General features: G+C 35.7%; 1 protein-coding gene across 1 annotated transcript; it reads left to right on the top strand.

Annotated features, from left to right (window-relative positions):
• Positions 1-7811: 7811 nt before the first annotated feature.
• Positions 7812-13357, top strand: LOC133534390 (uncharacterized). The gene is made up of 6 exons (XM_061873482.1): positions 7812-8001; positions 8175-8439; positions 9604-9671; positions 10876-10995; positions 11567-11617; positions 12432-13357. Exons 2-6 carry the CDS (start codon positions 8253-8255, stop codon positions 12516-12518), a joined length of 513 nt encoding a protein of 170 aa, XP_061729466.1. The 5' UTR covers positions 7812-8001; positions 8175-8252; the 3' UTR covers positions 12519-13357.
• The last annotated feature ends 367 nt before the right edge of the window (positions 13358-13724 follow it).

Here is a 13724-nt window from a genome sequence, read left to right as displayed (position 1 = left end):
AGCGGCATCAACGCTGTCGCAGTAATGTCACAACAGTAATGCAGCTGCAGTTGGTATCCGAAGGTCACCTTAATTTTGTTCAAATTATGCAGTTGATTTCGTGTCTGTCTCGCCTAATGTGTATATGAAGTGCATGATAATTTTCGTTTATTTTAAATTTTTAGTGCTCCGTGCAAAACTTTGTTCACGGAGCAACTACCATTGATAAGTCCATATTACTTTGTACTTAAGCCTACAGTCGTGGAGGTCTATTGCTCCAGGGCTATTTATTTATTGATATTTGGCAATAAAAGAGCCATAAGCTTGAGCCCCAATGTTCCATCGTAATCGTTAGACTAAGTTTTTTTATGACAGTATAAAATATTTTTTCCATTCCAACAATTACGATCGCATAAAATATTATTCAGATTTGATTATTATGAGTTATGATTATAACTCCCATATTTTTAAATATCTCTGGGATAAGTATTATGTTCTGACCCACATCTCCGTTGTAGTTTCATTTCCATGACCAATCGTATACCTACCTACTGCGAGTTTGCGAGAGGGCGGTCAACGGAATACTTAACACAAAAAATTAAATCGCCTAATACTAGATCAAACAGGTACAAAAAAAAAGCGGCCAAGTGCGAGTCGGAACCGCCCATGAAGGGTTCCGTACCATTTACTTCTTACTAGATCTCATTCAAAACAATTTTCTGTGGAAGTTTGCATGGTAATATCATATATATTTTTAGTTTTTATTAGAAGCTCAATATCATTTTTTTTTGAGTGTCAGTTCTAAGTATGGAGAACACCCAACATTTTTTTTTTGTAAAACTACTTACTAGATCTCGTTAAAACCAATTTTCGGTGGAAGTTTATTGCATGGTAATGTACATCATATATTTTTTTTTAGTTTTATCAATCTCTTATTTTAGAAGTTACACGGGGGGGGGGGACACATTTTTTATAAGTGTCGCGCAAACTATTCAGTTTAGAAAAAAATTATTGAATTCTAAGTATGGGGAACCCCCAAAATTTATTGTTTTTTTTTTCTATTTGTGTGTGAAAATCTTAATGTGGTTCACAGAATACATACATCTACTTACCAAGTTTCAACAGTATAGTTCTTATAGTTTCGGAAAAAGTCGCTGTGACATACGGACGGACAGACAGACAGACATGACGAATCCATAAGGGTTCCGTTTTTTGCCTTTGGCTACGGAACCCTAAAAATACCATCACTGATTACAAGCCCTCAAGACATCATCATTCTGCAGTTATCAGAGGCACAAAGAGTGTGTGTGACACTAAATAAAACATTCAAAGTATTCAAACGTAGATAAACTCTATAAAGCATAAAGCATAAAGCAAATATTATTAAGTTGAAATGTAACCTATAGTCATTATGAATGTGGCTGTCGTCTCTTTTGGCCTCGCTTCACAATGATTGGCAGCTGATATGGGCTGTATTAAATTGATCGCGAGAAGATTGAAATCAACGTCAAAGTAATTCATTGAAGCCATTGTAAAACTCTACACCTGACAAGGGTTACTATTACGAGGTTTCGCACGTGATGGGTCACCCTGCAAGGTCAGATCAAAACTTTTGCCAACACATCAGTCGTAGGGAACCAACCTAATGCAACGCTAAGAAGTCATAACAAAATGAATGGTAATAGTCATTCATGATGATAATCTGATGTCAGTAATTGGTATATTTTGCAATTATTGGCATCATGGACCTTAAAGGAATTAGGGCCGAAATAGATGGGACTACCTTTCCGACCGACCGGGTTAGCATCTAGTGTTATGATATGATGAGCTGCGTAATTGCACGCAGAAATTATGAATTCATTGATAAAGTCGCTTTTCCGGCTGATGGTGCATACAAGATTTGCTTAGTTTGGGACTAGGTTCATCAGAGTAAGATCATCTTCACATGTGTATATTCTTTGCTGTGATGGTGTAATTATTAGGTACTAAGTTGTGAATGTGCATATTTATAACCGTCGTAAATCTTTCCCGTCTATTACCGGTTAGATTACCGACTATCGAATTCGATAATTACCTACCTGAATGAGCAAAAGGAAAAAAAACTTAGCAATATCGTAAAGTCTCATTAAGTTGTAACTGTTGTACCAAAGTCGACATTGGGCGGAAGTGATAATCGAATACCAGTCAATAATTCAGTGACAAAACTGTTTCTGTACCAGTTCAGTTATCCTGATTGGATTCGGGCCAATCTGTTATTGCGTTTTACGTAGCTGGACTCTCGAGCGTATTTTGCATAATACCGGTCTTATCTTATCTCTCTTCCTAGGAAACAAAACATTGCGTGTAGAGGTTGGCGCCATTACGCATAACAACCGTAAATGACATTCGAAATCTCATTCATTTGCTTTGCATGTTTTGACACAACTTTGAAATATCACCCGTAGTTGATAGTTGGGTATGCGTGAAAGGATTAGATGATAAACAAGTATGTGCGTATCAAATCTATTTAATAAGCGTTTTTCAGAATATGCGAACCTAAATAGTTTTACGAGACGGTACGCGGTTTTGAGATTAATTAGTACGTAATGAAAATCACCTACATTGAAAATTCCAAGCACCTAATACACTCAAGTGTCTATTACCTAAACTAAATTAAAATTCCAACTTAAATATAACCTTGTAAGTCAGGAAGGTCCCTAAATAGGAAAGATAGGTAGTTATCAGCAGGGTACCGACGTAATGTCTTACTACCAGCGATAAAATAGTAATTTGTTTCACTCTTATTCCACGAAATTATCCGTTTCGCCTACGCATCATCTCGCCTCAACGGTGAGTGCCGGTGAACAAGCCCCTTAAAATAATACATACTTAAATTTTATTGCAAATCCAAGATAGTGATATAGAATATTTGTGAGGAAGAAGTGTTTTTACTCTTATTCCAATATTTTTTGGAAGGGAGACAAAAAATGTGTGAGTGAATATCCACTAATTACGTCACACTTTTGGACTACCTCTACCCTGCTTTTAAGGGTTTCGACATTAGGAACCCTTGTAGTTTCGTCATGTCCGTCCGTCTGTCTGCCCGCGGCTTTGCTCCGTGATCGTTGAGTGCTACGAGTAGAAAGCTGCAATTTGGCATGGATATATAAATCATGCATGTCTACAGAATGATAAAATAAAACTACTAGAATTTTGTTAGTGTATGAGAGGTCATACAAAATGTTTTAAATATTTTATCGCTTTAACACAATGGTGTGGGGTGTCGTTGGATAGGTTTTTCAAAACGAATACGGATCTCCAACAATATTTTTGATAAAGTCATCGTTTTCGTAAATAATTGCTCCGAAAGAGAAAACATGTGCTCCCCCCCCCCCCCCCTCTAACTTTTGAACCATGGATCCAAAAAATACGAAAACATTAGTTCAAAAACTTAATAAATAGTTTCAAGAAAAAACTAGTACCAAGCGCTGCGAAGGTACTCCCTTATAAATAATAATAATAATAAATATTATAGGACATTATTACACAAATTGACTAAGTCCCAAAGTAAGCTCAATAAGGCTTGTGTTGAGGGTACTTAGACAACGATATATATAATATATAAATACTTAAATACATAGAAAACACCCATGACTCAGGAACAAATATCCATGCTCATCACACAAATACATGCCCTTACCAGGATTTGAACCCGGGACCATCAGCTTCGTAGGCAGGGTCACTACCCACTAGGCCAAACCGGTCGCCGGTATGCTTATAAGTACCTATAATGTACATGATACCTACTTACTAATAGCCCTTACGTTTAGCCTATACTGACAGAATGGTAACTACGGATCTCTACACTGAGCATGGCCCACCATGCTCTTGGCCCATTTTTTTTTCTCTTCTTCTTATAGAAAAAATATATATACTTAATTGCCTCTCTTTTCCCTAAGCGTACTTCTTGGCTTTTGGATGATTGGATGACTCCTAATGTACAGTTACATTATTGTAACCAAATATTGTTTTAATGTCAAGTACAAGTAACTAATCATGGGTCGGATAAATACTGTCTGGTTCTTCTGATATAAATATATAGGTAGTTATAATTTAACAGGCTGGCTTTACAAAGTAAACTTTTCCGGACTCTGACTCCACGGCCTCTCAGAACGCCTAGTCATTGTTATTGGAAATTTGTTTGTTTTGCTTAACGCCTTGTTTGAGTCCATTGATGAACCGTGGATTAACTGGCCAAGCATTCTTATTGGAGGCGCGACCGCGGGTACGTTAATTTTCGGACGAGCCAGTGTAAAACTAGAGACATAATATTGATTATAAGTTAATTTTTCGGTTTAAAAAAAATTCAATATTACAAAAGGCCGGCAACGTATTTACAACCCCTCTGGTGTTACGGTGTCCATGGGCGGCGGTAATCGCTTCCCATCAGTTGATTCGTCTGCTCGCTTGCCTCCTCTATCATAAAATAAAACTCACGTATTATTAGTCAATCGCGCGACACGTTTCGGAGAGCCTCCATTTTCAAGTACTAACAGTGTCACGCAACGCAAGTGTCTTAAACGGTTTAATTAGCTTTAGTGTTAGTATGATTCACGAGTAAGGTTTGCAATCCTGATCCGAAATGTATGAAATTATCCGAATCTGGATTTCGATCAACAGATCTTCCCATACATTTCAGATCCGTCGTGCAAACCCTACTCCCGAGTCACGACAGTTTAAATTCGACGACCTCTCGATTCATCACAAGAACGCATCGTACGAGTTCCATAAGATCTATACGTACCTACTTACTTGGAAAATGGCTCTCACTGACTTGTCTTTTTAATTTTTTTTATTATTAGCTAGATGTAATTGTTCCATCCTAAATCACACAATCAAAATTCTTGTCATAATGCCTGAGAAACGTACAGTTTTTAATTAAGAAACCTTTTCACATTAAGAGTGCTTATGGTTTTTACTTATTTACAAAATCTGTAACGGAGGGAGAATAGGAAAACTAACCGCGTTGACTATACAAAACGCATGGCGTGGAAAATTGTAACCTTCCATCAGTTTAAATTTTAATACTATTTGACTTGGGGTACGTGGTTAGTAAATCACCAAAGACGCCAGGTACCCGCCGCATTCGCGTATTAGCTTATATTAAGTTATTAACCCGAGCTCGGTAACTGATTGGAATGCTCCCTGATGCCAATCAAATTCGTGTTACGTGTTGTATCAATCGATGTGCACAGACCGATAACTGCTTTATAGTATGGAATTCCTATGAATTGACGGACGGGTTGTACTTATATTTTGAACTGAAAATTATCCGAGTTATGACTTACTAGCTCTTGCCTGTGACTTAGTTAGAGTAGAATAACATAATCGCACTCCCATACAACTTCAAGCCCCTTTTCATTCGCATAGGGAAAGATTTTCTGGATAAAAATAGATATTAGATACAAGTTATCATTTATTTCAATCCACATTGTCCACATGTATAAAATTATTTGCAGTCTTTGTTACATATCGTACATCTGTAGATGTAGACAGGTCAGGAAGCACAAAATTTTCTTATAGACTTACGCAATTAGATAATGAATATTTTTCTAAGCCAGTACTTAAATGGTCGGAAGCCCGCATGTGTCAAACCTGGAATGACTTAAGTGGATTCAACCAAAAAATTGAAAACTGCGACATATCAACGTCCGCGTCATTGCTAAGTCTTCGATCGTCCGAGATAGTACTTACGTTTAGTAGCAAATGTTTACACTCGTATTTAACACTAATCAATATGTAAACAGGCCCTAAGGCAAGTGTATATGCTCGTAAGGGCCTTATAGGATAAAAATATAAATTATTATCTCCGTAATGGAGTTAATTAGAATACCAACCGGTGTCTTTGAAAAAGTTACTTAATTTAAGCTCAGCAATGCACCCCTGATATTAACGGAAATAAAAATAACACGGTGTATAGTTATTGTACACAACGTTTTCACTAGCTTGTCATCTTACTGTCGATTAGAAACTTCTACACTCGTTATTCCTAACTTTCTAACTGTTAACTATTTATGCCGTCACGATTAGTTCCATTATATGCTAATTTATTAAAATCTGCTGATGCCGATTAGACCTCTAGAGCATTAAGCCATCTAATTTACAAAAGCATTCGACGAACGTTTAATAGCACCCAATTAAAAAATTCTAATTGATTTAGTTTACTCGGACAAAATGCCTCTAATTATTCTAATTAGATAATTTTTTTAACTAAAACCATTTGGTGCTTGCTATTTCTTGTTCTTCATATCCTGCTACCCTCAAGTTGTCTGGAAGAGATTACAGTGACAAGACTGGCTGTTACTACCTTTATTTATATTGTAAATCTTTTTTAGGGTTCCGTGCCTAAAGAGTAAAACGGGACTTTTTTTCTTTTTGGTATTCAGGATCGCAAATTTTATTGTGTTGACAAAAAGTCTTCCAGCATGCTTCCTTTTTTGTTGTAGGTTACTCATAATACGTTTTTTTTTTTGTAGAACAGCAACACCCAATGTGCACTACGAGCCTACATAATCTTACGATTAAGAAATAAAAGTAGTTATTAGTGCCTTTGTAAACAAAACATTACAGCACGTTTCAATAAAACAAACATTTAAGGTAATTTTTAAGTCACTCTCAAAACGAAAATAGCCATGATTCATTTCATAAATTAAGATTATATACCCATGTGTCGTGCGTGATGGCGGCATATTTTAATAATAGCAGATATAGAACACGCTTGTCTATGAATATCTATCAAACGTCAGCTGTCAAAATAGTAGCCAATGAATCGACCATTCACGACCTCTAGGTGAATTCCAATTAAGCGGGAAAATTTAAAATTGACATCTGATAAACTTTTATGTATATCGAATTGTACACTGGGCGTTTAGCTCTGAATTTAATTTCTAAAGTCCGAGCTGTTGTCACTTTGTACAATGTATACATTGGGCGGCACGAGGATAATTTTACTTCGTAGAGGCGGACCTACGGGCACTACGAAGTAGGCCAGAAAATTGGTGCGCTAATAGCGTTTGTAAACATTTCGTTGGGGGCCGAGCGAACATGCGCAGTCCGCTCGGCGTTATATGAACGGGCCTATCTTTACTTTTGAAATCTTTGTGTCAAGTGTCAATGGAAGTACCTTCTACGTTTTTGGTACATTCAAGCCGGCCGCTATGAAGCTCAAAAGTGATGGCATTTTTTTGTAGTCTGCCTCTTCAACACTCATGAAATGAATATACTTGATGGCTTCTTTTTGCAAACTTCAATTATATTGAGGTAATGCGTCATTCTAGATATGTGGTTAAAGTTAAATGCAATCGCTAGATGGCGCTGTTCCTTGTAATAAAAATACTGAATCACGATCTCTATACCGAACACGAACACCGTAAGACGAGATAGAGTGCATCTATGGAGATACGTATGTAGACAAGACCACAAGACACTCTTTGAGAGGTAGGGCACAGCACAGCGGATGTCATTCCAGATCTAGAGCAGAGCCCAACTGGGGAAGTACCTCCACCTTACTGAAAACCGCAGCCAAATAACACTAGACCCTACATTTTTTAAATTTGCCGCTTTTTCCTACTGATGGAAATGACTTGACAGGCTATATTTAATTTGTACCCGTTACTTCATTTTGTAACTGATATTAAAGGAGAATGCGTATAACGAAATGAACTTATGCCTACGTTTCGATCCAAGCACGCCAACAAGTTCATTAAAATTTATCTTATCCATGTTATATTTATGTAATTTCTGAAGTGTTTGCATTATTTCTTATATAGCTTATATGTTGACTATGTTGAAAACCTTTTATAATAATAACTATAAAAAAATATTAATTTCAGTCCTATTTCCAATACGTATTTATTTAGAATAAATAACGGTCTAATAGGAAATAAGCAAAACGAAACGTACAAAAACTCGATCTGTCAATTAAAGAGCTTGTGTTGGAAGCTTTTAATAACTTTCTAAGTCCTTTTCTATGTTAAATACAAGGTAATAGTGTGTGTTTTTGTAACATACCAGTTTTAAAATAGTACAACACCTACTTCAACATAAATACATGAGGCTTTTCATTTATAAGAGATTAAAATTGAATGTTATTTGTCCAACAAGGTGTGGTCAAGTCAATTGTTTACTAAATTTTTGTACGCGTTTTATCATTTCAGAAGCCTGATAACTCACCACAAACTATTTGATATCAATTTGGATTAGAATAGTCCAAGTCAGACGCTTAAACAGAAAACATGGTTGTGTTAGAATCTTGTTGGTCGCCCTGCATTTGGTCTTCTAACGTGAAGACTGGCAGCCGGGCGGTGGCGGTGTACACGGCAGCGATGAGTGTAGTTCTAATCACATTCATCAGTTACCAGCTAGCAGGTGGTGACTCTACACAACTATGGAACCCTCTGTTTGAAGCTGATGTCCGGGGATGTAAGTACTTTTGCAAATCTCTTTTTGTATATGTGTAATATACTACTGCTCTGAGATTCTTGGGATTATTTATTTGTTTACAAATTATATCAAACATGGTAAAAAGTCACAGATAATTAAAGCTACCAGCTAGCAAGTGGTGACTCTACACAACTATGAAACCCTCTGTTCAAAGTTGATGTCCAGGGATGTGAATACTGTTACAAATCTCTTTATACACGTATAGCATTTATACAATAAATTATGTTTCACTATGTTTCATGTTTGCCATTTGGCATACAAATTCTAAATTCAAGAAGAGATGGAGCATGCATTAATTGTAACATAATGTTACACAAAAATGATATGTTAAATGTCAAACAATAATAAGAGTGTACTTAAAACTAAACTAAATTAACTTGAAATCAAAATATGTCCAGTAAATATTCCATTATCAAATAGTATGCCTTTTGTACCAAAAATCCATACAAGCATTTCTTAAATTCATTCTTTTCTTTGGTGCCATCTCAAAAATACTTTTTGCAAGCAAAGCCGAATTCACAGATTGGATGTAAATTTTTTCGCATCGGCGAGCACTCTTGAACGTTGAAAATTGATGCATGTTGTTTTTAATGTAAACCTCAGTTTCAAAAATGTATAGACATGGCAAGGTTAGTATATTGAGCCTAATGAATAGTGGTTTATAGGTTTCCATTGATTAATTTTTATAGCTGATAATAATAATAATAATAAAATTCTTTATTGCACACTACATAAAAAACAGATACAGAATTGATAAAATATACACATTGGTAGGTAACAACAGGCGGACTTATCGCTAAACAGCGATCTCTTCCAGACAACCTTCAGATAGTAAGATGGATGATAATTCCATTTTTAAAATCATCTATTATTGAGATAGCGCTATTTGGCTTAGGAAGGCATAATAATTGCTGACAAATAATATGGATTTTACAGTTTCGCATTAATTTTGAGTTGCTGAACATGTTTCTTCAATAAACATTATAATTTTTATTTTGGTAGGGGTAGTTACCACAAAAAGCTAGGGTACTTCATTTGTCAACTTTGCTGTAACAAATTTATGCTTATCTTAACCAAATTATGCAAAATATTATTGGTTTTCTTATTTTGTCAGATCTCAAACAAGTGCATGTTTTGTTTCAGCAATGAAAGTTTTTGGAGGCATTTTCATCTGCATTCTCGGACTCCTGATAATATCTTCAATTTGGATGGTATGTGTTAATTTAAACAATAAATAGGTAAACAAGGGTGGATCCAGCTTTAAGGTCAGAACTAGAAACTGACCAGCATGACAGAGTCAAATTCAGTTCAAAATAATCCTATGAAACTTATTTACGTAGACCCAGCCCAGGGCTCTGAATTCACATATGTAGCCAAATATTAAATATTTATTAGGTGGTTTATAGTGAATTTGCATTGTGAGAAAATGGGACTAATTCTGTAAAGCATATTTCCTCCCTTAGTAGGAAGGTCCAAGGGATGTAAAAAACTAGTACCCGCATTAATTTTCGAGATAAAGTTATTAACTTAATGGACAAATAATACCATTCGCAGATGAGGTCAGGTACCTAGGGGTCACTTTCAACCAAAAGTTAACTTGGAACCCTCACCTGAGAAATATTACACAAAAAGCAATAATGGCCATGTGGTCATGCTGTCGAATGGCAGGAGCAAGATGGGGCATATGACTCAAAATTGCTATGTGGTTATACACAGCGGTAGTGAGGCCTACCTACGCCTGTGTAGACTACTGTAGCAAAACCTGCATGTTGCATCTTGTATCTTTCCGAGGACCACCAATGTCAAAAAGAAGTACATACTTAGCGCGGCAAGTATTGCAACCCTATGAGGTACAGAACATTACAGCCCAAACGATCTGGAATGAACTGAAATGAACTTTACAGTACATATGGGGCTACTTTATAGCACTAGTGCGAGAAGTAGCATATTATGTTACTGTGTCGAACATTTAAAGGGCCATATGTACTGTAAAACGTTGTACGATACATGTGCGAATAGGTAATTCGCTATTCGCAACTCGTGTCGATTTAAAACACTCCCTTCGGTCGTGTTTTAATTTATCGCCACTCGTTTCGAATTTCCTATTTTTCGCACTTGTATCGTAATGTACTATTAAATGGCCGTCACAATAGATCACTGATTGGTTGAAATGGCACTCATAGCAAAGGCCCGCAGCACTCCCAAATAATAATAAGGTTATTAAAGTGAACCTGGGCTAATCCAAAATGCAACATGTCAAGTGTTAACATGATTTACAGAGGTACATGGTAAGGAGCAATAATGTCAAAAATAAAAGTAACAGGCAACTGGCTTTCATATTTACCCTGGGTCACCTTAATGTTTCTAGTAAGTAATTATAATAAGATAAAAAAACATTTTGTAATATATTTTCAGGTGATAGGCATTAATATATGGATGCGCGGTCTCATACTGCCCTGGCTGATCATCATGGGTCTCATCATTTGCTTCCAATTTATCTTCGGGTTGTGGCTAATAGGGGGCTACTACATTTATGTAAGTTAATTATTGTAAAAGGGTGAATCAAGTTTTTCTTATCGCTTGATGCCATGGTTACGGTTGCTTGGGTCACTCTTAGAACCCTAGTTTTGTGGTATTTAAGATAATATAACGTGGTACAAGCTAACTGTGCTAGTTGCCTAGCAGTAAGAGCGTGCGACTTGCTATCTGAAGGTCGCGGACGAAATATCATTTGATATTGACCAGTCGCTTTTCGGTGAAGGAAAACATCTTGAGAAAACTGGACTAATCCCAATAAGGCCTATGTCATCCTCTGGCTTGAAAGCTCAGATGGCAGTCGCTTTCGTACAAACTAGTGCCTACGCCAATTCGTGGTACAAGATTAGTTCTTCTAACAAACTGTGCTACTATTGTCACCTGACTGACTGGACAGTAAGACAAAATAACAACATAAAATAGTTCATCTACCTAAAAACGTGTCTGTTGCTTCCCTTCTGGCGAAAACTATAGACCATTTTTTCTAGTATCTGTCATCTTGTGTAAAAATACAGATTTTTTGTGTGCAACATTTATTTTTTATGAACATTATTGGTCCTTTATGTTACAGCTGGATGCAACATTTGCAGCCCTGGTTGATTTCCTGTTTATGGCTTACAATGTAAGTAAGAGAGTCACTTTATACATTTGTACAAGTTGCATGCTACGATGAAATGATTTAAATATCACTGTCCCATCTTCTACGAAAAAACTATTACTTATTAGCTATTTTCTCGCTCAAGAAAATAACATGTAGATGCAGATACTGTGTTAATATAAGAAATCTATTGTTTATATTTGGTGACGGTTTTCCAAAGCCAGTCAGTTCTTAAAATATGGTTTGGCAAAACACGTACCCAAAATGATATCATAATTTCACAATAAGTTGGATTTGGAACAAGTTTTAGTATTATTTTTAACCAACTTAAAAAAAGGAGGTTCTCAGTGTAACCTGTATGTTTAGATGTATGTGTGTTTGTTAATCCGCGATTATCTCGCGTTTGGCGAACCGATTTTGATGCGGATTTCAGAAAAGTATTTGTTACATTCTGGAAAAGGTTTTGGTATACAAAAAATACTGTATGTCTGTTACCTCTTCATGCTTAAACCGCTGAACCGACTTAGTTGAAACTTGATATAGAGACATTAGAGATAGTTTGAGATTGAGGTAGGAGAGAGGAAGGGATGGGAGTAGGAGTGGGAAAAGCTTAAGCTTAAGTGGGACTGGGCTGGACATGTCTGCCGCATGCACCCTGAACGGTAGGCCAATAAAGTTACCAAGTGGGACCCACGGAACACCAGAGATGGAAGCGGTTCCCTTTTTTTAAAATGAACTTATGTTATCATGATAAATCAATACTTAGGCGAGTTTAGGACCTTGACATCAACTAATCCAAAATAAAATGTGCTATATTATTTTCATATCGTCATTTCAGATCTACTGTTGGCTGTGTGTCTTCTCGCAGTATCAAATTATCTTAGAAATGCAGTCACCTAATATAGAAATGTTGATCGAAGAATAACTCTTAGTTTGGCACAAAACTAAAATATTTAGGTAATGTATTTCCAATATGTAGGTATCAAAGGTCTTCATTCTTATAAATATTTTGATATTTTAAACAGTTTTTGGAATTGCCGCTAGATGGCGTTAGTAGTATCGAATACATTTTAGCATTTCAAAACTACATCATTAAAAAAAAGCCTTATGTTTTTCAAAGATATATTTTAACCCGATTTCTACGTAACCTGCATTGTTTAAAATATTTTTTCATGGTTTATAACAATCTGGCGAGTGGCTGGCTATTTTAGTTCTTAATATGACTGTTTAAAAAAGTTCGCAATAAGACTTCTGAGTCCGTCCTTTAATATTACTTAAATATTGTATTTATTCATATGTGGAAGATTAAATTACCTATCAGAATTTTATTAAAAATATACATAATAAGTAAAATAGTTAGGTAAGGCATTTAGACTTGACAATATTCAGCATTTAGATAATAGTAATCTATGTAGACATATTTACTTGATTCACTATTATCACTACGATTGAATTGAACTGACTGATCATTTTTCATGTGCCTGACAACTAATTTTACTGTAAAAAGACGTAGATCTAAGGGTGTTAAATTAGTGTAAGAAAAATTATAGAATTCCGTCCCGACGCAATGTTCTTTACTTATGTTCATGAATCTCATATTTCTTTGTCTATTGTTATTTTTTAAGTAACTTGACATAGGTACACATAAAATACATTATGTTTTAGTATTTTACATCATTATAGACTTTTGATATTTGGATATTTATGTAGTGTAAACAAATCCATAACAAATCATTAAAAGTTTAAATAAATCTGTAGAATAGATATTAAATAGTTTTTCATGTCCCCTCGCCATCTCGCTCGTCAATAGAGTCTGGCTAGCCAAATATTGTTGACAGATATTTTCATGTTGTAGTCTGGCTAGCCAAATATTGTTGACAGATATTTTCATGTTGTATTACCAATTGTCTATGATAAAAAAAAGCTAAAAGTCTGTTGTCAATTTATGTCATTCATTCAAATTGTTCGCGGTTTATAAGGGGGTTATTTTAATTAATATTAATAATGACTATACCGAGTGACCAGCCCAAGATTTTATGAATTTCCCGCCAAAATATTGTGTAATATTTCAGTATCCAGACTCTAGCCACTGCGTCCCTTTCAGACGTTTCTATAAGAAGACACAAGAAAT

The sequence above is a fragment of the Cydia pomonella genome, chromosome 2 (assembly GCF_033807575.1).
Source record: "Cydia pomonella isolate Wapato2018A chromosome 2, ilCydPomo1, whole genome shotgun sequence".
Taxonomy (NCBI): Eukaryota; Metazoa; Arthropoda; class Insecta; order Lepidoptera; family Tortricidae; genus Cydia; species Cydia pomonella.
Note: the sequence above shows the minus strand (reverse complement) of the source record. Positions and strands in the feature narration are given on the sequence as shown.

What these genes read in the sequence shown, in the direction of transcription:
- LOC133534390 (XM_061873482.1), top strand. Translation starts at nt 8,253, where the DNA reads ATGGTTGTGTTAGAATCTTGTTGGTCGCCCTGCATTTGGTCTTCTAAC. An exon ending in TGAAGCTGATGTCCGGGGAT is followed by an intron (nt 8,440 to 9,603) that starts GTAAGTACTTTT and finishes GTTTTGTTTCAG; the next exon opens with CAATGAAAGTTTTTGGAGGC. An exon ending in TAATATCTTCAATTTGGATG is followed by an intron (nt 9,672 to 10,875) that starts GTATGTGTTAAT and finishes ATATATTTTCAG; the next exon opens with GTGATAGGCATTAATATATG.